The sequence below is a fragment of the Drosophila pseudoobscura genome, chromosome X, assembly GCF_009870125.1.
Source record: "Drosophila pseudoobscura strain MV-25-SWS-2005 chromosome X, UCI_Dpse_MV25, whole genome shotgun sequence".
In the NCBI taxonomy this organism is placed as follows: domain Eukaryota; kingdom Metazoa; phylum Arthropoda; class Insecta; order Diptera; family Drosophilidae; genus Drosophila; species Drosophila pseudoobscura.
In genome coordinates this window covers 52,558,600-52,584,574 of record NC_046683.1, presented here as the reverse complement: position 1 = coordinate 52,584,574, position 25,975 = coordinate 52,558,600, and the positions used below count along the sequence as shown (strand labels likewise).

At 48.2% G+C, this 25,975-nt stretch overlaps 1 protein-coding gene across 13 annotated transcripts; it reads right to left on the bottom strand.

The window, feature by feature from the left end:
- Positions 1-14: 14 nt before the first annotated feature.
- LOC4813529 (uncharacterized) lies at positions 15-25,975 on the bottom strand. 13 transcript variants are annotated; one of them, XM_033381747.1, is made up of 15 exons: positions 25,615-25,969; positions 18,172-18,899; positions 15,007-15,271; positions 14,614-14,883; positions 14,273-14,510; positions 13,186-14,186; positions 12,206-13,115; positions 4,258-4,660; positions 4,101-4,124; positions 3,838-4,005; positions 2,957-3,118; positions 2,792-2,829; positions 2,107-2,128; positions 1,775-1,783; positions 1,355-1,480 (listed from the first exon to the last, which is right to left on the bottom strand). In XM_033381747.1, exons 2-15 carry the CDS (start codon positions 18,766-18,768, stop codon positions 1,475-1,477), a joined length of 4,113 nt encoding a protein of 1,370 aa, XP_033237638.1. In that variant the 5' UTR covers positions 18,769-18,899; positions 25,615-25,969; the 3' UTR covers positions 1,355-1,474. The 13 variants fall into 13 exon arrangements, with proteins under 13 accessions (XP_033237632.1, XP_033237633.1, XP_033237635.1 ...); XM_033381748.1 differs by lacking the exon at positions 1,775-1,783 and having other exon boundaries at positions 1,443-1,480; positions 25,615-25,968; XM_033381741.1 differs by lacking the exons at positions 1,775-1,783; positions 2,107-2,128 and having other exon boundaries at positions 15-1,480; positions 25,615-25,975.

Here is a 25,975-nt window from a genome sequence, read left to right as displayed (position 1 = left end):
AAAACCACACTATGTTTTGTTTATCTTTCTCTATTGATAGGTACTCTCTATAACTTTTTAATAGGCTTAGCAAGTGGTTTACATACAGTACGGTACGAGTATACAATATTGGGTTTACATAATACGTTTTTGGATAATTACTTTACGATTATGTTATATTATATTATTGTGCTCTTGTAGGAAAAACAAAAACAAAAAAATTGATTGTGTGTGTGTGTATTTTCTTTCCATTTTTGCTGCCGCATGCTGCGAGTGGTAATCATTGTTTATCATTAGGTTAGGTCATAGTACATATAATACAAAATACAAGGAAGTTAAACCAGGAAAAACGCTCTAACTTAGACTAAAACTTAGGCAACAAAATTAACAATAAGAAGTTGGTATCTATGTACTTCAATATCTGTTTAGGAGTATAAATCTATTATAATATATAGGTATGTATGTATTAAAAAAAAATATATGTATATATATAGATTTGTAAGGTATATATTCCACTAATCGCACAGGTTTCTGTTTCTATATTTGTGCTTATAATCGTCTCGTTTAACTGGAGGCCAAGATTGGAAGTCAAAAACTAAGCCAGAATATCGATCTTAGTTTATATTGAAGCAAAGGATATACATGCTACATATATATGGTTAATATTCAAGTATATTTCGGTGTATCCAAACTGCATTTCTAACTGCACTTCCAGAGCGCTTTCCATTTATAAAACCCAACTATGGTAAGAATCAAGAATCATCATCATTCACTAATTATTATATGTATATTGTATAAGGTTTCTTTATGTTTGGAGCTGTTTAATCTTAAGACTTGCTTGCGTCGGCAAAATAATTTTTTTTTGGGGGGCGGGGAGATAATCAGGGCGATCGGAGTCCGAAGAAACTGGTATCTAAATCAGACTATAGTTACGGTTGGGCTTGTCATCTTGTTGCTGTTGTACAACGGCTGATAGTGTGCACTCGCCCCGTGGTGTCCGTTGCTGGTCTTCATTTTGGCGCTCTGGCAGCTGCCATTCGGATACCGCATCTTTACCCCGTTCTGTGCATGGAGATGGCTCTGCGCGGCAACGGATCCGGGCAAGGATAGCGATGACTTGCTGCTGCCATTCTGCAGGGGCAACGGATCCCCGATCAGCGTTATACGCACGGGCTTGTAGGTGTTGGCATTGCGGGTGGCCGCCTCCGCCGTGTCCCAACCGATGGAAGCGCGTCGCGGCGTGCCCGGATAAGAGGCAGCTGCAGCCAGCTGCTGGTTGTAGTTGGTCAGCGTCGTGGAGATGATGGTGTGGCGGCGGGTCTGGCTCAGGGTCGGACACTGGCTAGTGTTGGCGCCCGTGGCCGTGGGCGCCGGCGTGGGCTGCTCCTTCTCCTGGTGGTGGTTCTGGTGATGGCGAATGATGGTGGTGGCGGCCAGCGTGGAGTCGTGCAAGTGGAGCATCGGAAAGTGCGTGGTATAACTGGTATATTCGGGCTTACTTCTGCGAACAGAGAGGACAGGATTAGTGTGCTGTTTCCACATGATACGTTGGTTTTATTGAAAGAAATTCTTTGTTTTGGATATGCCACAAGAGCTGTCTACGGAACGAAGAGAAGAGTGGATGCCAGTCGGAAATGTTTTGGAGTTGGACTTCAGAGAATGTCTTCAATCTGCTTTGGAATGCCTTGAGTGGCTGAAACTCCCCAGGTTCTTCATTCATGATTGATCTGGTACTTCCGACTGCCATTCCTCCTCGTCTCTTCGTAGTTTTTGGTTAGTTGCTGGTTTGCTTTACCTTGGGACTCTATTTAATTGCCGCATGCAATTACAATTTTTCACAAACAGTGTTAAATTTTCAGTGACAATTAGTAACGATTGCTTAGAACACTAGCTAGGGGCTATCTTTTGTGTGTACTTTTCGTATATCTATCTTAGATCTTAGATTAAAGCTTAGATTTCACTGGTTAGTTTGTCTCTTAGTTAGGGTTTGATTAGTTAATGCTTTGGATGATTAGATCAAGTGCATGAATTACAATTGTCCAGACAGTTGTAGCTTAGGTGTAGGATACATAACAGATTGATGGCACAGAGCACAATGATGGCTAGTATGAAATCACAAAATAATACCTGTGGCTCCCCAAATTGTAGTCTATATATATATATTTATTGTGGTTGAGATGGAGTGTGGAAAGTGGTTAGATATGTAAGTGTTTTTTGTTTTTGTTTTGGGGGGGTGTGTGTGTATTCCATGGGAGGCATTACAAAAGAGAGAGAGAGAGAGAGAGAGATGCACATTGGTTAATCATGGGGTAAGGCTTTGCGAATAGGGTCTAAAGTGGGTCTATTGTTAGTTAATTGCAAAATGGAAAATTCCACCTCCTGCTGCTGTTGCTGCTGTTGCAGCTTCGGCTTTGGCTACTGCTGGCTGAATCCAGTCTAATTAGACTGCTCCAATTGCAATTTGTTGCCATTAACGTCAACAGCCGGCAGCCGGAAAGTGGCCAAACTGATTTGCATGCCACCAACGGACCATGAAGCTGAAGCCGAAGCTGAAGCTGAAGCCGAAACCGAGACTCCAAGCCACCATTAAAGCAGCAGCAGCCTGCAGACAGCAGCAGCCGGCATCGTTTTGTATTAGTTTTGTTAAGCTGCGGCCCCTGCCCCAGCTGCGGCTTTTGTGGTCTGATGAAAGGCCCCAAATATGACGAAAAAAAATTACAAAAATACCAAAATATACAACCGAAAATTGAAAATTGAAAATGGGAAATTCAACAGATAGAAAGATAGAAAACATGAATTGTCTTGGGCCTACCTGGACAAACCCTCCGCACCAATGGCAAGTGGTCGTGTCTGTGAAAGTGGAATCGGAATTCAAATAGAAATATTCGACAGCTTTCGGTTAGTCAATTGTTTTTGTTGTGCAACACACATATCGCTGTTAGGTATCTATAAGTACATGAAGGGGAGATCTGCTTACCCGCTCCGTCTGGGTGGCCATGCTGATGAGCTCCTTGCTGGCATCGCCGCCGTTGGCGCTGCCGCTGCCAGTGCCGCCGGCATGTTGCCTCTTCTCGGCCTCCAGTTGCTCGATGAGATCGCGCTGCAGGCGTATAGTGCGATCACGATCATCGACTTGACCCTGCCACACATTAGACAACAGGCAGAGAGGAATATAAAGAGCGAGACAGAGGGAGAGAGAGAGATAGAGATACGTAAATGTCAGTTCGGTCTTGTGGAGCGAGGCATAAAAGGTCACTAGCAGATACAAGATATTGTATTTATAACTAAGCCAGAGAGTGTGTAAAAATCATATCTATACGAGTATAAATTGCTAGGCATATCTTGGCTTCTTTTTTGGACAGTCATGCTTTGATTGTTCCATTGTTTTGTGTGTGTTTTACTGATGTACTGCATATGTACATATGTATGCCACAGCCAGTCAATCAAAGCATGTCTATCAATCACAACAACAGCTAAAGACAACTCCGTAAACTTTCAACTGAATGACTGTACTATGTCTCCGAGTGTGTTCTGAGTTTCAAAATCAAGGTGCAGAATAGCATATAGGTAGGTACATACATCTATATAGTATATAAGATAATAGATTTACAAATAAGCAAAGAGATAGTAGTATATTAGGTATTCCTTCTGGATTTTTCATAGTATGTATTTTACATGCCACATGGAGGATAGATAGTTTCCATGTATCTAATAAACATTAAAGAACAACAGCAATAGAGAATACAATACAATAGTATGAGAGTGTCCTGCTTTCGAATCGATTTGGTTTGGTATTGTTTGGTTTTGTGGCGGTCCAGAGCTTATCGGGCGAACGAAATGCAAAAAACGTGCAAATACCTGAAGGTAAACCACCTGTCTACGTAGATCCGATAGTTCCTGCAAGGGATCCTCCGTCGTGGACGAGGTCAAACTGGCCAGATCGATGTCATTCAGCTGCTTGCTGTCCAGTCCACAGGCGGCAAACAACTGAAGATTGTCGTTCTCGAATGGATTGAGGGTTTCCGTCTGCAAAAGAAATGTCCAACAGGGTCACTGAAGTATTCCGCATTCAATGATAAGGCCTAAAAAAGTCTCCGAACGAAATGAAAATAAAAACGTACCCCTTTCAAATCAAACTCAGTGTCCTAAGAATTGTGCAAGTGATTGGAGTGTTTTGTGGTTGATTGTTGGGAATGGATTGGTGCCATGGATGAAATGGAAACGAAATCATAAACAGCTCTACAGGGAAATTGATGCACTGCACTGCCCTGCACTCACCTCCTGAAGGATGCGCCGCAGTCGCAGCAGCTGCTTCTTGAACTGCAGCACATCCTGGATCATGGCATTCCGGAAGGACTTGTCATACAACATCAGGTCGTCGGATGAGCTGTGCAGCTCGCCGCTTCCCAGCCCGCGCACTCGTCGTAGGCCACCCGAGGCGGTGCCACCTGGCTGCTGCTGCTGTTGCTGCCTCTGCGGCTGGCGCTGGCGCGGCAGACTGGACGTGGACGAGGCCGTCGAGGCGCGTGAATTGGCCGTGCTCCGCTTGCGCTGGACCGCTGCTGCAGCTCCTCCGCTGTGGGTGGACCTCAGGCTGTTGTCCGAATCGTGGCCCGTCAGCTGCTGGTCCTGGAGCCTGGAGCGGTTGAGCAGCCGTGTGGCACGGGCGGGCAGTTGGGCGCTGCAAAGATGAACAGGCATAGGTAAGGGATGAGTAAGATGGGTAAGTCCTTGATTTGAGAGGCTAGGGAGTGGTGCTCCTGAGTCATGCCACCACCTGAGGTACGTTTCGTTCGCCTGCGGCGCACTGCTTGCCACAAACGAGGCCGCACAGTGATAATGGTGATGACGATGCTGGTGGCTCTTGATGGCCATGGGTGAGGTTTTTCGGGCTGGTCTGCCCTGCGGCCCCGAGAGGAATACATTCTCCGATGTCTTCAGATCGGTGCGGACGCGTCGCACTCCCTTGGGCGATGATTTGCTGGCCTTATTATCCGTAGTATCCGCCACCTCGGACATACTCGTATTCCACAAATCGAATTTCTGTTTCTAGCTGGCATTCAGGGCCTTCATCATGTTCTCCTGTGCTGTGCTGTGTTGTGTTGTGTTTGTTCTGCGGCAAATGACACAATCGGGTCATGCGCAGACCGGCCCCCAACAGCTGTCTGTGGAGACTTTGTCGAGTTATGGTTACTACACCACCCCTGGAGGTGACCGGGGATTGGGGTTAGGGTTGGGTGTTGGCTCACTCATTTAATTATTTAGCGCAGTGCCAATTAACGTGGCCGCAATGAAAGTGAATGCCATTGATTAGGGCCCAGTTGCAGTGGCACGGCACCTGGCAGTACTGGCAGTTGTCAATGGCCCATTAAGATACCTCTGGCTTGGGGCACGACATGAATGCTGCTGGAAATAAATCCACACAAGAGAGCTCCCTCTGCAGCTCTCCAGCTCCACAGCTCTACAGCTCTGGTGGTGGATAGTGAAAGTCTCGAGGCGGCAACTGTTGCGTGCTGCAGCGGTACTTGGAGATGGATGATGGTGGCTGCTGGTGGCCGATGGACGGGGGAGGAGGGAGGGCTCTCTTACACATGCGCGCGATGTTCAAAAATTTCACGGCATAATTTATACAAACTGTTGAAAAACGTACAGCTATTAATGCCCCCCAAAACGCCATCCATTCAATGGGTTTGTTAGCCCATTCGATTCTCCACGGCTTGAATCATTCACTCCAAAAACCCGACCCAGACCCTGACCAAAGGTTAATGGGCTTTGTCTTAATATTCGTAGTTATAATGATATTTCGGTTGGAGTAGAGTACGATACGATACCTGTATCCATATCCAATGCCATTACGAGAATGGAATTAATTCGAGTATCTCACGAATGACTTTCCCAAGAAAAAACCAATTAGAGGAAAGCAAAAGTACTCTGAGGCATAAACAAAAACAAAAACTGGAACAGCCATAATTTTGAAACCTTTGGAATTTGCAAACTGTTTTGTTTATTGCATTTTCTAGCTTCAAGATGATCTCCACGAAGTTGTCGGTAAAGCAAATTGAAGTTTTTATAAAGCCAGAGATGAAAGTGCTGAGAGATTCGAGGGAAGAGTCCCCTTCTCTTTTGACAGTGGGGGTTCGTTCTTTGGCAAAATTCTCGCATCTAATTAATGGAATTCTCAGCAGAGAGGTCTACCGATAGACACGCCGCATCATCGATTCAATTTAGTAATCGATTGAGTTTTGGTTTCAAAATAGGACTTTAATCGAAGCCCTGGCTAGTCCGTCAGTAGACTGATTAAATATCAATAAAACTCGAACATTACTCTCCGAATTTCGTAACCCAACGGGGGAGCATGCATTGGAGCTGCACTTCGCTGTGGTTTCGGTTTCGGTTTCGGTTTTTGTTCAATTTTGTTGTACAAGTAACCCAAGCAAAAAGTTCAAATGGATTCACTCGTGGGTTTCCAAACAAAAAGCAATTATAGTTTACATTATGTCCAAACCATAAACACACCAAAAAATACAAATGCACTTTCCCAAAGAGCCCAAAAACACACATATAGAGAAATATCCCACATTGTTGTTTTGGTTTAGTTTTCGCACGCCAACTTTATGCTGTTTGTACAATGAATACAGTGAATAGTGAAAAGTGAATACTATGAATATGAATGCATGAATATAATCAAGCACGAGGCGATCCACAACGAAGTCAAAACAATGCGAGTAGAGTACTTTGCACAACTCAATCCAATCCCCACTTCATTCATTCATTCAGCCCCCTCCTCTGGGCCGGACGGATATTTCGTACACTCTGAAGAAAAAACCAATTGTCGGACGACAAAATGCTCGTCATTGCAACAGCAGTTGTTGCACCGCGGAGGTAGCAGCCACAATAAAACACACAGAGGGGGCTACAGCCGAAGGGGGTATTTTCGGTGCAAATGTGGTCTTTATGGGATTCCCTATGACATGCAATGGGGTAGAGTAGGGCACAAAATATGTACGTTGATCTTTTGTTCAGGGAATAAGATCTTTTGGGCATAACCGTTGAATATTTCGAGCAACAAGTTCTCGAATGTTTCTTGTTCTCTTGAGTTCTGGTCTTGCCTTGTCACCAATCTTCAGTGGACACCCCTTTGTCTACGCACCTGCTGCTGCTCTGCACCTGTGTGGTGCAGGTGTGTGTGTCTCATTTTGTGACGACTCCACACGCGCCACTGACAACAACGGCAACTGTCGCTAACTTGGCCAACTCCGCGGCGGCTGCAACTGTTAACCGCCAACCAACAGGTAACAACAGCCTACTGGCATCGGCCAACAATGACAAGCAATCACAATCACAATCATGCGGCAATCAGTGGAGCATGGGGCACTGCCAGGGGCAGGAGGATCGGCAGAGGCGTTGACATGCACTCGAACTCGAACTTCCACTTCCTAACGGCACTTATCAATTTGTGCGACAAAACGTCATATTTCATAGAGGGAGAGTCAAAGGCGGAGATGGAGATACAGATGGAGATACAGACGGAGAGGGAGATGGAGATGACGATGGCGATCGAGTGGAAGTGGAAGTGGGATACAAAGGTATTCAGGGGAGGAGTCGTAGACCTTTAAGACATATACCCGTAGTCGTACTCGTACTCGCAGTGCTACTTGCTTATGAAGAGGAAATGGAAATGGAAAGGCAGCTTCATTAGAGCGAAATGCAGGATGGGGAATGGGGGATGGTGGTAGAGCACGTAACGCCAGTAATGGTAATGGCCATAAAAAATAAAGAAATAACCAACATTCTCACACACGGACACACACGGACACACACAGAGCAGAGAGTCAGTCTTGAGATGGGAATGAATCCGGTGTGTATCTGTGGCATGCCAGAGCGCAGTTCCTCCTCTGATGATCAACGATGGCTGTGTCCGCTCTGTCTCTGGATGGATGGGATACATGTATGGGGAGTAGCGTGGGGAAGACGGACAGACCGACAGACGGACAGCCCGCCCGACAGCCAGACAGGTAGATAGGTAGGTAGGTAGGTAGGTAGCTGCAGCAGCAGCTATCCGTATCTCTGTATTTGCACTCGATGGGTATGTGCGGTATGTATCTCTTTGGCCTGGTGTTTGTGTGGCAAACGTTCTGTTGAATTATGCATGCCAGAAGATGGTATGGGAACCGAATCCGTAGGCCAAACCTGAACGCGCCGCAAAATGCAACTGAACTTGAAGTGGCTTCCAAAGCCATAAAAGGGGGCACCTCCAAGCACCCCAAATGGATTCCCCGACTCTTTTTTTCGTGTGTGTGCTTGTGTGTGTGTGATATCTGTAATTGTTACGTTTATGGCATCAAATTCCAAAAGATTTTCCAAACGTTGCCTCTGCATTTGCATGTGACACACTTTCCAGAGGCATTCATTGTGTGCCCCACAGCTACTACTGTTACCGCTGAACCCCTGCCCCCTGCCCCCTGCCACCGGGTTGCATATCAAATTACGCAACGCTTAGAGCGGAAATCATCACCCACTTTGGCTACCACTTGCCGTGGGTATGAGTATGAGTATCTCCCCTACCTTTTACTCACTTGAGAGCCAGAGTCAGAGCCAGAGTCCGAATCGCAGTCGCAGTCCCAGTCTAAACGGAATTGTTTTCTTTTATGGATGGATTGGCTGTTCCATTGACACTTGTGCCCGCGGCTTGTCTTTTGTTATAAACGTTGAAACGTCGGCTGCGGCGGCGGCGGTGGCGGTGGCGTTGGACCGCCTATCTGTGGCATGGAAGAGGCAGCAGTGCGTATCGTTGGAGGCGACGACGACGATGATGCCCGAATACCCGAATGCGAAACCGCCTGCTCTGCGGTCACTGGCTCTTGTTTTGGGGCTTTGTTATGTCTCTCCCTCTCCCTCTCCCTCTCTCTCTCTGTCTCTTTTTTGGTTATTAACAACGCAATTAATGTTGGGGCTCCCACGCGCTCAGCACAACGATTCTTGCACAATTTGTACCCACAATCGGATCGGATCAGATTGATTGAACAGAACACAATCTGGTATACCCCGCATAGGGATGGTGATTGCGACTGGGTCTCACAAAAGTACGAGTATGACTTATTATTCTTCAGAGACTTCAGAGACTGAGCCCTCAACGAAACGTACCGAATCGTGCTGAACCGAAGTGAACCGAACGCTTTGAGATCTTGTTTAATACTGAAGTTGGTATCGAAGTTGAAGTTGGAGCCAGCTTCGAGCCAATGGAATGGTGTGTGGTGTGTGCTGTGTGGTAGTGGAGTGATACGAAAGAGCGTTGGAGCCACAGTGGTACCAAGTGGATAAGCCCAGACAAAAAAATATTTGTTCGTCATAGAGATGGGCACAGGTGTCCTCTTTTGCTGGGATTCCGATATTACTGGTAAAAGCCTTTAAATATTTCTGCTTTCACATAAAGAAAATCATCGTCTTCCGATTGTTTACTCACATCGGCGCGATCTAGCCAAGCTAGTGAGCCGGGGGTTGGCGCACAACCGAAGCGAATGTGCAGGTAGCTTGCCCTCTAGTCATTCATTTATACATATGTATATGTATTAACATATTAATGTACGATATAATTATATATTTGTAGGCTAGCTCTTCTGAAATCAATCAATCTATTGATCAAACTATAGAGCTATCCAGCTAAGCCGAAAGATAACTTTCTTGGTTGGATTCTCATAATTTTCGTAGTTCCTTAAACTATCAAAAATTATCATAATTGTGTGCTTTGGGGAGGTAGCTAGTGGTAGAACGGGAGAGAGAGAGTGATTGGCGCGTTCTCTGTGAGTACATTAGAAATATTTACACACAAATACCTGATGCCATCCCACTGTGCTTTGGTTGCTGTTGTTACCAATGTTTCGTTGCCACCACGTTCCACCAACCAACAGGCAACAGCCAACAGCCGAGAGATAAACCAAGCAGTGCAAGAATGTGGCAAGTGGGGGTCGGTCTGGTTCTACCTCTGGTCTCCGCTCCGTTAGAAAAGAAAGCTCTCCTGGGCGGACGAACAGACAATGCCATCAACAAGCTCTACGAGTATGGCCACAATATTTATGCTTCTGCATTCCGGCCGCAGAGATGGCGATCACAATGGAACTTTATTCTTTTTGTTGCTGTTGGCTTTTGCCTCCACTGCACTTTGTGGAGCGTCTGAGAGTCGAGAGCCGAGAGCCGATAATGGGCGATTGAGTCTGCTGGGGCGATGGCTTACTCAGCAGTTTCCGAGCGGGTCGAGCGAGTGACTCACGGCTCCATAGTCTCAAGGTTAAGCCACAAGTGTGGGGGTCGGTTTCTACTCTCATATGGTTTTGCATATGGCTGGTGGATTATCGAGTGGCGGCTGCGTTAAATGATTGTCCGCAGCTGTTTTCGGTGCCTTAGGTTGTGGTCCATCGGATCGGATCGGTTAGTGAGAGGACGCAGTAGCAAGGAAAGTCATGTGGCAAGTGGCAAGGAAAGCCAATGTCCCGACGCATGAGCAGGTAAGACAACAACTAAGAAAGCAAAAAAAAAAAACCTGAGAAGGCCAGCGGCATTTTGCAGTTATTTGGCTCTTGGCTGGGAAAACAGGTTCATGCGAGTACGAGTATCCCTCCCCCTACCCCTCTACCCCCCCGCACCCCTTCCCCATCTGCCAGACAATTGATTTTTCCTTCCAGTGCACATGGCAATAGCATGGCGGGGCGCAATAAAGTTTTTCCAACTTTTGGGCTGGAGAGCCAGAAACGACTCTCCGTCGATGGTTGTCGTGGATGTCGTGCCGTTGCCGGTTGCAGTTGTTGCTGTTGTTGCCGCTGTTGCCGTTGTTGCCGCTGTTGCCATTGCCATGACAAAAGAATGCGGCACTCGCCATCAAGTCTCAGGCCAAAGTCAAAATGTTATCTTAACTACGACCACGATTTGGCCAGGCCCAGACCGAGACCGGAGCGAGGTCCCCTGCAGAGAGAAAGAGGGATCCAATCCAAAGACAATTGCCGCAAAATGCCAAGTGCCGTTGCCTTTGGTTTCGGTCTTGGCTTAGACGTTGGCTTTGGCTTTCCAGCCAGCCAGCCCCCAGAATGCACACAGGGCCCACACAGAGTTTGTGGTGGCATGAATGTCCATCCGTCTGTACCCCTCTCTCTCTCTCTAGCGAATGGCAGTGGGAATGGAATAAATCGAATGGAGTAACCTTTTGGGAACTCTTCAGCAAACACAAAAAAATACTCACTGCCTGCAATCATTGGGTTTTTATTTCAGCTCCAACCTGTCCCACTGATGTCTGTCTAATTTTGGGCTAATTTCAATTTCCATTTCCCCCTTTCCACCATTTGCTTGCAAAAGGGCGTGCCCCTTTGGGTTGGGGTTGGGGCATGGCGATGCCTAAGCTCTGAGTCGGCGAAAATCAAATTGCATTCGATTAACCCGAGGGTGCCTCAAGAGGCAAGCAAATACGCTCTGCTGTTGATGTTTACTTTGGGAATTAATTAATTAATGAATATTCCTAGCTCTGGCAGAGAAAATTAACACTAGAAAGATCAAAGGGCTTGACTGAACAGGAGGAAATTAGTGAAATTACAACTGAAGTTACTAAGAATTGCCTTTGCAGAAATATTTTAGGTATTCTCTTAAAGCAAATAACACAATCAGAGAAAATGTGTACAAAAATGTATATATCGTTCGTTCCATATCCCTGTATTAATTTTAGCACTTGAAAAGTAAAAATTAAAATATCTGCCTTTATTTTTTACTACACCGCAAGCGTTTCTAGGGTTAAACTTTTGCCGGCCGGCAGATATCTGGCAGCCAAAGATAGAAAGAGGAAGATGGAAGGCACCGCACAGAGAGAGATGGGTAGAGAAAGAGAGAGAGAAGGGGCATCGGCTGCTGATTGATTTGCTGCTCGTACCACAGCGCCATGCAACATCAAGTGGGGTAAAAGGGGCAAGAGGAGGAGGCCTGCCACAGAGAGTGCACTTAATAATAATCCCGGACGGATGGACGGACGGACCGACGGACAGTCGTTGGCCGCCTGCCAAGTGCCGGCGCACAGAGGCAAAAAAACCAAATCAGAGGCGAAAACTCAAAGAGCACCGCATCTCTCCACCAAGTGAATGGAAGCCGATTCCATTAGCCACAGTTACGTTACAGCTACAGGGAGTGGGGATGCAGCTGCAGCTGATTGGGGGAGTTGGGGGTCGGACTGTAGAACGGACTGTAGACTCACCTGATGCGCTCCCGGGCGCCACCACGCTGCCGCCTGCCGCGCAGCAGAGAGTTGAGCTCCTTCATCACATCGCTGCCATTGCGCTCCATCTCGGAGAGAAGTTCGGCCTCAGCCTCCGCCTGGGCAGGGTCCATCTCTGCCCCAATCCGGTGAAGGTCGGAGCCACTGCGACTGCGCCCAGACACAGGGGCCATGTGGTCGATCGAGTCGACGCTGCTGTTCATGTCAAAGTCCATCATCAGATCGTCGGAGCAGATGGACTCGCAGGGCGACAGGGTGTCGAGGGACTCGGCGCGATCGAGGACCGCCTGGCGGACGGCCATCGGGGTGCGGAGACTCAGCTCGATGGCCTGCTGGAGGGCCGTGCGGGCCTTCGACTGGCTCTTCAGCGAGCGGAGTGATCCAGTGTGCGTTTCCATCAGGGTGGGCGTGTCGGTGGCCACCTCGTGGGCCTCGCTGTTGCACAGCAGCGCCGGCTGGTCGGCGATCTCGTCGTCGATCAGGTTGCCACAGTCCGATCCCAGCGAGAGCGAGTGGGAGGCATGGGTGGGCGTGCCCGGGGAGACAGGACTGCCCGGATCCAGCTCCAGCTCGAGCAGCGGCGCGATGTCGTCAATGTCAATGTCTATGTCCTTCTGCTGGCGCTCCTCGTTGAGCTTGTGCTTGTGCTTCTTGAGTTTGCCGCCCGCCTCCTCCGAATCCTCGGTGCTGCTCACGAGGCTGTCCGTGGGCGAGGTCTCATCGTCCAGCAAGAGGCAGGTGCTGCTGGCCAGCGCCAGCTCTGCAAACTTGGACTCGTTGAGCGCATTGTTGAAGGACCGAGGACGTGGAGATGCCTCCCGATTGTCAACGAGGTGGATGTTGAGCATCGGTTCCTGGCCGGGCTTTGGTGGAGTCTCCGTCATCGAAGCTGGGAAGAAATTAGAGGATAGTAATTAGAGAGGCAATTCCTTGACCAAGGTCCTCCTTTATTCACTTACAAATTGTGCTAAATGGCATGTCCGTGTGGATGAGACTGATCTCGTCTAGTCCCAGGGACATATCCTCATCCCTTTCATTGTTTGCCCCATTTTCTGGGGCCTGCGACTGCGATTGGGTATCGCTGATGCTCATGCTGCTGCAGTCCATGGCTGCCAGGGATTCCCCAGCCAAAGACTGGCAGCGCCACGAACTGGAGACGGAGGAATGACTCTGCTGTTTGGCACTCTTCTCGGATGTGGACGAGTCCAGGTAGAGCTTTTCTTCGTCCACGCTCTCGCTCTCGTCAGAGCCACTGGGCTTGGCCTTCCCCTCCGCCTTCTGGCTGCCGGAGGCAGACTGATCTCCAGCTTGAGGCGTCTCCTGCCTCCGTTCGTAGCTCTCACGGCTGAGCACCGTATTGGAGCGCACCAATCCGAGCAGGGGCAGGGGTATGGCCTGACTGCCGTCCGTGGGAAGTTTGGGCAGGGCCAGTGGCTCCACAAAGGAGTTCGATTCGCTGGATGGCGGATCGTCCACATCCTTCACCTCGAACGTGTGCCGTCCGCTCATCACCATCTGCAGATTCCGTGGCCGACTGCGACTCCGCTTGGATCCCACGGAACTGCCAGAGCTACCGGAGTCCAAGGCCATGTCCAGGCTGGCGATGCCCGAGTCGGCGCTGATCTCTCGACTGCCAGAGAAGCCGCGACGCGTCGAGTTGTTGGTCAACTGCTTGACGCTCTTCTGGTCGAGGTGTCGCTGATCGGAGCGATGATGGTGCGTCTGTGTGGGCTGGACATGCACCGAGGTCAGGGGATGCTGTCGAGAGCTGGTGGAGATGTCCTTGGCCCTGGCCCCCGTGGCGTGGGCGGGCACTGGCGACTGCACACTGCTGCTGGGTGTGGTGGGCGTGGTGGCCGTCAGGCTGATGGCCACCGGATACTCCGGCCGTGGCAGGCTCACCGTCTGCAAAGTGAACTTTGCGAAGCTCGCGGGCGTGAGCCGTGGCGTGGGTCGTACACTGGAAGGGGCAGCAAAATCTTGTATTAATACAATGTATCGAGTGGACTGAGTGGATCCCTCCCACTGGTGATCCCTCCCACTCACATGACATTCGCGTGCATGCTGGCCAAATTGTTGTAGTTGTAACGCTGCTGTCCGCCACGGGCTGTTGGGGCAGCAGCCGTGGTTTCATCCGCAATCTCTCCAAAGAACTGCCGCCTCTGGTACTCGATGGTCGTGTTCTGGTTGAGATTGAATGTGAGCGTCTTGGGCTGTGCTATTTTCGGCTGCTCTCCATCTCCGCTGCTGCGTCCCGCATGTGCGCTCTTGGAGCGACGTTTCACTATTGGGAAGGTAGGACGGCATGAGGATACGAAGGAGATCTTAAGGTATGTTCTGTTCTGTTCTGTTCTTTTATGGGGAGAACGATTCTATGGTTTACTTACAATTGCTCACCAGCCCAGTGCTGGTGCCTGCTACTCCTCCTCCACCGCCACCGCAGTGGTTGTTGTTGTTCTGGGTATTCTGTGCGGCCGTCTCCGATTCGGACTCTTCACTGGGGCCACCGTACAGACCCGTGGAAGCGGGCCGGGGCAGGGCACCGCGATAGCCAAAGCGTTTGCCAGCCGCACCTGCACCTGCTGCCGCGACTCCGGCAGTCGAAGATTTTGGTGCGGCGGCGGCACCCACCTTCTCAAAGTGAATGGGAGTAGTAGCTGTTGGATGGGGATGTGAATGTGGATGACAGTTATTGGTATTGTTGTTGCTTTTGTTGGTCAGTTGGCATGTCAGCATGTCGTTGTTAAATTGTGGCCAAATTAAAAAGCCATAACACTTACCAGCATTGCCATTGTCGTCCTTTGTGTCTGTCATTGGTGTGGAGGTAGTGTGGGATTCCAGGAGTTTCTTGAACTTCTTGGGCGTACCATTGAGCTTCTTGCGAAAGCCGAAGGACATGGCTGTGCCTTTGGTATGCAGTGGCTGCTGCTCCTGGGACGAGTCCCAGTTATTGCCATTGCCATTTCCATTTCTATTCACATTTCCATTTCCATTTAGGTTACGTCGATTGGACTTGCTGCCATGCTTCTTGCTCTCCGCCTGGCCCTATCATTGCACAGAGAAAGGGAGAGAGAGAGAGAAAACCGATTAAAATGAAAGCGGCAGCGGATTTGCAAATCGGGTCAACACACAGATGCCACAGATGGATGGAGTGCACTCCACACCAAGCCATAAGCCACAAGCCACAGAGACACAAAGGACACGGAAGACAATACAGAACAAAAAAGCTGTGATTGTGGGTTGTGGGCGGGCTCTAACTACGTGGGGCAGACATGACTCATACAGGAACTATAGATATACTATATAACTATCTACAAGATACATTTGCTGTATCCAACGGCACTCGACGAACGGTACGTAAAACGGGGTCTCGTCTATCTTTACCATGATGACTGCCTCGACTTCTGCGTCTACTGCTGCGTCCTCCTCCTCCTCCTCCTCAGCTTCAGCCTCAAGCTCAGATTCTGCTGTGTCTCGAATGCTCTGCGTATCTGTATCTGTGTCCTTTGTATCTTCCGAGTGCTGCAATCCCTTATCATCGATGGTGGGTGACTGCTGCTTCTGCTGCTGCTGCTGCTTCTCGTATCCCTCCCCGTGTCCGTGTTGCGCGGCTAATGTGACGACGACGGGGTTGTCGCATTCATCCATGTTGTCGGCAGGCGGCAGGGGCACTCGCTGTTTCGGCGAGCCTCCTCCTCCTGCTGCTGGCTAGCACTCGACTGATCCTCCCTCTGGATGTTGGCCCCGAATCCTCTTCTACTGCTATGCAATGGAGGGCCAGCAATGTACATCGCACCGAAATTACGCCATTTATAATTGCACTACACTACACTCACAGGTTCTTTCTCTTCTCTCCTCTCCTCTCGCACACAGATACACACTCTCAGTGGGCCCGTACGTACGTACACACGTATGTACGCCCACTCGTACTCGGGAGGGGGTCGGTCGGTCCTTGAAAATGTCAGTCCGTCGATTTGCTGGAAAAATCTTTCAGCACCGAGCAGATTTTTCGCACACTTTTCACGCCTCAGGTTATGCAAACGTTTTTCCGCTTTCTTTTGGCTTGTTCTGTTCTGTTGTTGCACTTTTCGCTGGGTTTCCTCGCGTTTTCCACAGCTTTTCTTGCGGTTCTTTGGATATTTTTACAGTTTTGCAGAGTTTTTCCTGCTTGAACGATGCTCCGGCGACGATTTTTCACTTGTGAAACTACGGCAAACGGAAAATTGAATGGGAAGCATGCGACACGAGTGACTCGCTCCGAGAGACGTCCGTCTTCCTTGTGGTGGGTCTTGCTCTCTCTCTCTCCCGCTCTCTCCCGCTCTGGTCAAGCGGGGCAGAAAGAGAGAGAGAGGGAGAGAGAAAGAGTGTCCACTCATGCGCAGAACCACAAAAACAAGTGGCAGGAAAATTCTATGCAACAATTTCGGGGGTTGGTTGCATGCAGCAGCCAACAGCCGATGCACGAACCGTCTTTGGGGCAAAAGGTTTGGAAATAAATTGTTTGATTTTTGAATAATTCAAACTTTGACTTTTGAAACTTGTTTCAAACAATTTACAAATTGTTCAAAAATATGTCAAATAGGTTGTTTGGGTTTGTGGTTCATTTAGAAAGTGGCAAATCTTTTAGAAAATTGATTCTTTAATGGGATTACAACATTTTACGTTAAAAATCTCAATGCAAAAGCTCTTAAAACAGCTGTTAAATGAAAAGTGGCAGAAAGCTTGGGAAGAGAACATTGGTAAGGATATTTCCAAATATTTTAACTTGATTTTCTACTCTTTCATTACATTTATTCTTGTGAAAATCGTGGCTAAACATCTTCATTTCTTGTATAGATTAATCTTTTCTTCTAGCCACCATTTTTAGTACAAATAAATAACATTTAACCCACTGTGCAATGATCATAGCTTTTGTGATAGCTTTAAGCTTTTAAGTTGCCGAAGCTTTGAAGCTTAGACGACAATTATACGGCTAATAAACATAAACTATTAACTATATTTAATATTCATGTAAGCATGTATATAATTTATATTTATTCTGTCTTCATTATTCATTTCAATCATGAAGGATTTAGCTTCTTCTCCAACATTCATTAAGCTAATTTTTGTAGAGGTATCAAAGATTTGGTTGGATTTTGGGATAGCTTTATGGGGATTGATTTCCCTACCGTTGCCTCGTTCTATCGTTGGGAGAGGGAAACACGGAGCATACCTTGGGGGGATTTCTCTGCATGCATCCGAACGCCTAATTGGTTCATGTAAAATGCATATATGTATAATTAAACCCTAAAGACGCTCATCCCGTTGATTATGGGAGGATTAAGCGTTCCCCTACTAATATCTTCATGTAAAAAGCATGTGTGAGAACTAATTATCCTTTGGGGACCGGAGGACGCCCATCAGGCAGTTAACGAGGATGTGCAAGTGAATTGCTGAGTGGGTGATGGGGTAGGCACTTCGGATTGGGTAAATCAAGAGTGTAAGACATGATATGTGATGGCAGAGACACTTCCCGAGGGAGTAAATGGGTAGGAAGCTATTGTCAAAGGATTATTAACAAGAGGACTCGGGACATGTTTGCCCAACACTTTTGAAGGAAAACTGCAGGGGGGGGGGATCCCAATTTCCAATCAATTTCCCGACACTTTCTCCTCTAAACAATAAATATTGATGCCTCGGGGGAAATCCAAGCGACGAAGTCCGAGATGATGACAACTGCCCAAAGAGGAAGTGATTGGATTGGAGCTGTTTACCCACAGCCCACGGATTCCCACTGCGAGGAGGAGGGACACACAGAAATTTCAACAAAAGGATGCAACATTTATTGATAGTTTCCTGGACACCCCAGCCCCAGCCCCAGCCCCAGCCCCAGCCCCAACCCCAACACCAACTCCAGGCCAACGCTACCCCCAATCTGGTTATAAACATTTATCAATATTACTCACCTCATCTCCATCGAGTGCCAGCCAGCCATTGTTCTTCCTTTCTGCCAGAGATTGGTGCTGCCGAGACTGTGGCCTGAATCCTTGCCGGGCTGCTGCTGCTGCCTCCTCATCGGCACTCTCGATGGCCGCCTGAAGGAGCTCCTGCAGCAGGAACTGCTGGCACGACGAGTAGACGTAGTCGCAGTGCTGGTCCTGGTCCTGGTCCTGGTCCCGGTCCCGGTCCACTTGGGCCTCGTTGTAAAGAGACTCGATGTGAAGGAGGGCCGCCTCTTTCTCTGTCGGTGTATCCTTGGCTGTCGGTTGGGGGCGGCGGCGGCTTATGCTGTAATAAAATGTCTCCTCCTCGGGCTGCTGATGCTGCTCCTCCCCGTGCTTTTGCTCTGGATGTTCCACTGATGAGGCTGCGGTTGCTATGTATTCATTACTGGCTGTCAACTGTTGCCAGATTTTGTGGGCCTGGGCCAAATCTTGCTGGGACAGTGCGAATGTCAATACGGATTGATGATGCTCCCCGTCTGGGGATGTAATCTGAGGAAGTGGCAGCGGTAGCGGTAGCGGCAGCGGCAGTGGGGACTGCCGGGAGACACACTTGCCCATCTTATGTCACATGTTCCCAATAGCAAATGCACTTGACAGACGAGGTCTTGCGGTGGTGGTGGTGGTGGTGTTGGTGGTGGCGCCTTTTTCTCTCGTGCCCCCCTCTTTGGTGGTGGTGGCGCCTCCTCCTCCTGGAATGGTGGTTTCAAAAGAAGAATCAAATGAGTGGCTCGGCTATTGGATCCATGCGATTCTCATATCGATATGCTGGGAGCTGCTTCGGAGCCTTGCGGTTTGCGTGCAGGTAATGATACACCTGTCTCTCAGCCCCGTCCTCAGCAGACCCGGCCAGACCTACCTCCCTCCCTGGGACCAGTCCATTGCCAAAGCATTATATCGCGCTGCACGTTTTTTATTAAATTTTATTAGAGTGCCGCACATGCACGGACTAAGAGAGAGAGCCCCAGGCCCAATGCCCCATGCCCCATGCCCCATGCCCCAAGCCCCATGACCCATTCCCCATGCCCCAAACTTCATTCATCCCTCACCCTTTTATCCATTTGCAGAGCTCCATCCATGCACGGAGAGAGCAGCATAAAGTGGCGGAGCGGGCAACAAAAATAAAAGCGAGAGAGAAATATATTCACGCAAATGTAAGCAACCTTTGGGAGAGCTGAAGACCTGCATCACAGGCTGTGTCCTGCCACTGCCACTGCCACTGCGCCTTCCACTGTTCCTGTTGCAAGCCCTTGCTGCTCCTCTTGTTGCTCCTCCAGTGTTCCTGCTTCGTAGCTTTATGGCGCATTTGCCGCATAACAAAATTTACACCCACCAGAAGCCAATGCGTTGGGGCATGCCTGCCTGCCTGCCTGCCTGCCTGCCTGTCCTGTTTGTGGCAGACACAGACACCCTAACAGCGGCCTCCAGGCCATCCACTAGACGGGGGGATTCAACAGCCTTTGATTACTGATTCGATACGTAAATCAATTTTCGAAAGTTCTCATCATTTGCGACACAAAATCCTCCATCCTTGGCTTTTAAAAAATGCATCTATTGGTTGCTTTGGAGTCGACATTTGCAGATGTATCTCCACTGGGATAGGGAGAAATTTAGCATATCTACAGTGAAACAGCAGACAGCGACAGCTGTTGGTGTCTCTAGGGAGGACAGTCTTTTGGTCTTTTCCTAGAAATCTCTGCCCTAAGCGGTCACTAAAGGAACTGTAAGTGCCCGGCTACTATTGGAGTTTCAAACTTTATATTGCATATCTTAAATATAAAAAAAAACAATACTCCATCAGTAGGAAGAAGAGTCCTAGCTCCAGCTTCATTGTCTATCTTATCCTATATGCCTCAGGTTCTTGTCTCCCGTATAGTGTATTCCATTTGGCGCGTTTATCTGCAAAGTATAGAGTTCCCTGTTGATCCCTGGGTCTGGTCTGTGTTTATGCCTGCTTATGTCGTTTTGGCTTACTTACATTTGCCGCGGCTTTGTGCTGCATAAATTTCAGTGCCACGCCTCCACATAGCACCAGGGACCAGCCACCAGGCACCAGTCCGTGCCTCCCTTGCCACCACGCACCACCGCACCACCGCACCACGTCCTTATCCACCATCACCATCACCATCTGCACCTCCATTTCCATCAAAGGTACGTACTCCACTGGTACTGCTCGTACTACGTGGCCCTTTTGTGCTAACTGCCAACTTTTATTTGCTGCCTTTTCTCATAATGAGGCAATTCTGCAGTTTGTTCTGTGCGAGTTTTCACTTGTTACTCTTGTATTTAATAAGCCAAAGGGTAGAGCAGCAGCAGTCACACAGTCACACAGAGGGTAAGGCAGAGGCAGAGGCAGAGGCAGGAAGGCGGATCCAGGATGCAGGATCCAGGATGCAGGATGCAGCAGGGCTGATGAGAGGTCCCCTAATGCAGCGCTTTGTATGCGCGAAGTACAAATCCCGTAGCAGATCCCAGATATTGGTCGCATATGTAAATTGGGGCACCACTGAAGCTACTTGTAATTATGCGCATAAATAACTCTCGAGACACAGGGAGAGAGAGGGGGAGAGCGGGGGAGTGAGAGAAGGCTGAGGCTGAGGCGCCGCCGATAAGGCTGCATTCGGACTGCATTGGCGTTTGGTGGCTCATGCATAAGCATAACCATTGTCCCATTTCGATTCGATGTGGCATGCAACAGCTGTGCCGCCGCTTACAACAAACACTTTGGATGGGCACTGGCACTGCCTCATGCATTTTAATAGGCCCTCACCTCACCTCTCCGCTCGGCTCGGCTCTTGCCAAAAACTCCAATAAAAAACACACTCTGATATGAAATGGCGGGGCTTTGCCACATGCCACACGTTTCCCATGGCAGGGTGGCGGGAGGGGGGGCATGATGGGTGCCACAGTATAGTTCTGCTGACAGGACAAAGTTTTGTGGCATGATTAAAACGAAACCTCACCCAAGTTGGCAGCGCTGACAATTTTAATGCAAACAAAAACTTCCTTTCGCTGACAGCAGAGGCAGCGCGGAAGAAGGCCAAAACGAACAAGAAGAAGGCCAAGTTAATTTTGCATGCCACTGCCACTGCCACTGCCACACCCCTCCCTTAATGCAAATTGACGGCAATACAAGAAGGGGCTGCACAAAAAGGTGCCGTGCACCCCCCCCCAGGCGCCCGCTCTGGCAAAAACTTCTGTCTGCCGATTCGCGCGGACATTTGTGCGGCCCCCCGAATGCAATTGCATTTTGGTAATTGAACAAGTCAGCGCTTAATTACGTCTCACTACAGACTACAGTGAAGCCCCATAAATGTCTGGCTGGTCCGGCGGTCGGTCCATGCGGCTGTGGGTTTTTGCAATTTCCATCGGCAAATGGCGGAGCGGAGAGATAATTTCCATTTGGTTTGAAATGCGCAAAAATGAGCAATTTCTTTCTGTTAATGATTGTTGTTGGTAGCATAAACCAGCCCCAACAACCCTCCCCCCCCCCATCCCTCTCCCTTCTACAGCACGGGAAAAGGCTGCCTTTGATGCATTTTAATTGACGGCTCATTCTGTCTTGCGGCAGCAGACAAGAGCCCACAGTGCCACACAATTCCGCAATTTATGGCTTAAAGCGGGTCGCCATCCATCCCACATCCAATGGAAAGGCTTAAACCAATGTCAGGGGATTGTGTGTGAATTGGGCAGGGTGGGGGATTGTTAAAAACTGATCTATATGCTTGGTTATTGAGAAACTTTTGGGACTGTGGCTGTGTGTGGCTGCGGCTCAAAGCCTTCAGTGGCGGAATGAATGTATGGCCAAAAACCAAAACTGAAAAACGAACAGCGGAACAGGAGACACTTGATAGGTTCTTTTTTTTCGCAAACTGTCTCCTCTCCACCCTCTGCAGCACTGCCACGCCTACACACTCTCTCTCACACACGCACACTATTGGCCATAAATCAATTTTTCAAAAATGACACTGGGAAATGGAAAAAGTAAGCTCAAAGCCGGGCCAGGCAGGCGAATATTGAAAGCGTCCGCTCGTCCTTTCGGACGCTCCGATGAGAGACCGATACTCCGATGCGATACATCCATGGAATAGATAGATGTATGCAGAACTGTACCGTACCAGAAATATATGCAGACACATACCGATATTGGGAATATATGAACTGAATGTAGAAATGTATAAAAAATGTATATTTTTCCTGCCACTTTTTTTTTTTTTCTTTTTGGCATCGTTTTCTCCTATGTTCTCTCCCTCTCTCCTGCTTTTTTCTGGTTTTTGTAAATCTTTGCAGCTGGCGTTGAAAGTTTGTCATCATAAATTTTAATATTATTTTCCTATGAAAAGCAGCAGCATTGGTAGCAGCAGCACCGGGAAAACCAGGGAGAACGGAAGACCTTGGCACAAGCGTTTTCGATGCAAAAACTTCTCGCTGAAGAAGGAAGACGAAGGAATCCCTAGTTCAGCCCCACAAAATGGGGAAATGAGCACGTTAATAGCAGTCAAAACGGGTCCAGTTGGAGCTGGAGCTGGAGCTGGAGCCTCAATCCCCAGGGAACTACTCTCCCCGAGCATTGCACACAGCGCAAAGCACACGCGGCGTATACGCAATGCAGCTGCAGACAGCTGGCTCTACTGCCGGAAGCCCATATTCCCTAGCATGTGTGAATCGAATGCTGATGAGTGCAATTTTGTGAATGCATATGAATGAATTATCCATCGCAACCCATCCCCAACCCCCAAAGCCCCAGGCAACTGGTGCAGCCATTGAAATCTGGCCGAATGAATCGATCTGGCTTTCAAAAGATTTTGTTTGCCTAGAAATCAGAGGGAGCGGCGGAACGATTATCGAACACATTGTATCCCTTGTGCTGACGCCCTCCTGGCACTGGCATTGATTGGTTATGGCCTCAAAGGAGTTTATGATTGCAGCAGCATAAGCATAAGCATATGCAAAAGAGCGCGGGAAAGAGGGGCAGCGGGAGGCTAACTGTGCGAGAGTTTTGTTTCTAAGCATTGCAAGGGCCGATTATAATAAATGAAATGCTATTTTCCCCAAAGAAACAGCCAGCTAACCCCCTTCAAAATTCTTGTGGTTTGCCTAAATCAAACATATATCGTAATGGAAATCATAGATGCGGTTCTCCATACATAGAATTGTTGAAGCTTTGTTGGAAAAGTCTACGAAACCTTTCAAAGCCATGCCATTTACAAAACTCATGAGTACATATTTTGGCAAGGAATATCTTCGGATTTCAGAAAATCAGTATCTTCAATTTTGGTTAAATTTTCTTCTGCACTTTATTAACTCGAAATTGTTCTCACCTCATTTAAAACTTAGTTATAGCAAAATGCAGTTAGTAATTATAATAAGAAACGCCCGCTGGCTTGAATAATTGCATTGAATGGTCTCCCTCTCTTTCTCTCTCTCTCTCTGTGTTGGGGCTTATAATTATATTTTGAATATGCAGCAAGAAATGATTATGATGTCTAAGCCCAAAGCTAGTTGAAGGCAATTCAAAAACCATTGAAAACGTGAATGGAATAAATGGGAAAGCCTTCAATTAAGCCATGGCCATGATGCAGGTCCTGTGAGGGTATTAGATGCCAGGACCAGGCCAACAAATTGATCTGCTTGGGCTTTATGATGATGTGATTTGAGCCTGCTGCTATGTTGTTTTACAATTGGCTAAAGCCCAGCTTGGAGCGAAGTAGAATGGAAGTAGTACTGCCTGTCCTGCACTCATTTGCATGCTGTGAATAAATTTCACGAGGAAAAGGCCAGACGCCCCCAAATTATGAATGCAATTGTCTCTCTCATCTTATCTCATCTCATCTCATCTCATCTCTGCCATCGGTGGCGCTCTCTTGGCCATCATCTCTGGCCGTTTCCAAGGCAACCATAATGCTCAACACTTAATTATTACTTTGTCTTTATTAACATTGGCTTACGGACATGTTACCGTACTATGCGCTCTGGCCACAGCTCCAGGTCTGGCTTTGGCTCCGGCTCCGGCTCTGTCACTGTCTCTGGCTTTGGCTCCAGCTCCAGCTCCAGCTCCATCTACGGCCACAACTGGGGCTGGCTGGCTGCAGCACGGGTCTGGGCTTTGCCTCTCACTCTCGTTTAAAGCCAGCAGCGAAGCGTGCAACCAAATGCGTTGCGAAGAAGGCTGCCGCCCCTCGCCAGCTCCCTCCCCCCACCGCTTTGAAGGCTCTCTGTGTAATTGCAAATTGTTGCCATCGTCTCCATTTGTTTGTCAATTTGCGTACTTAAAAAATTCTTTTACGGCAACAGCAACAGCAACAGACAACTCATCATCAGTGTAACGAGCCATATGTGTATGTGTGTGTGTGCGTGTGTGCGTGTGTTCGTGTGTGTGGGGCACATAATAATTACGCAACTGGCGCGGGGGGGGAACGGGAACTGAATACCCCCGTTCTTTCTTAGCCCGCTCGAGTTGGTCTTGCGCCTGAGACTCGAGTGTGTCATCAAATTAGTTTTAATTATATATTATATTCGTTTCGCACACAAACACACAATTTGGCAGTACACTACAGAAGCGGGCGAGAGAGCTGTACGTAGAGCGGCAGCATAGAGGAACGAGAGATGGCCAGAGGCAGCCCCCACTGCGTATGGTGGATATTTGCCATGGCAATCGATTTGTATGCCCGGCAGCACTCTCCAGCAGTTGTTCTTGTTTAAACAATTACCCCGCTCATTGACTTTGGGTCCAAGCGAATTCCCCCACCAATCTCCCCAAAATCCGGGGGAAATGGAAAGCGAATTGTTGGCGGGGCGGTGTGGGACCAAACCAGTACTAGAACATGTTTTGCTTCGCATTCGCACTCCCACCTAGATATCTAATATGCATAACACAGTGTGGAAATGAATGTGCACGAGCCCAGAGCCCAGAGCACAGAGCACGAGCAAGAGGTGTAGTAGCAGGTGAAGCGAGTGACACTCTACATATTTGATACCCTATACGCCGGGGGGAGAGAAAGGGAAGAAAAGCCCATCGAACGGATATCGATATTGAAGGCATATTTATCCTCCACTTCGAGCAGAGGAAATATGGAGATAATGGGAAGCCCTAAAAGCCCTCTAACCAAAGATTGGATTACCCTCCTTAAGAGCGAATATTCCCAAGAAAAGTCACTAACAAAAAGAGGGTCCAGCAATCATAGTAACAGATCTCTCTGCACTATCCACACGTACTCGTTTTGCTTCCGTGAGTACTAGAGTACCCAATACTTCGGCTTTGCCACATTCATATTTCCACTCTGTTTTGGTTTAATTTGGACTCTTTTTTTTGGTTTCAATTTCAGTCACAGAGATTCAACAGATTCACGGATTTCTCTGGGCATGCAAATTCTGTGCTGTGTGTTTGTCTACCTTTCAAGAACCCACCTTTGACTGCTTATCTTATCTGGAGGCAAACATTCCGTATGTGACACTGTACACACATACATGCAGCAGTTTTTCCACCGTAATTGGATTTAAGTGTTTAAAATGTTCACTGAATTTCCACCAGACGAAACTTCAAGTTCACTTCCTTTTCACTTGTTGCTAACTTTTTGTTGATTGGATTGGAAAATGGTCTTTTTTCGTTCTTTGCACAACGTGACCTTGATTTGCTCGATCTTTATTTGCTTTTTTTCCAGTCAAGACTGGCGTCGCGTCATATTTGCTGTTATTATTAATAGTCAAGAGCCAAAAGCGTCAAAAGCAACTGACGGCGGGCTGGCTGGCTACGCACCTCAGAACGAAG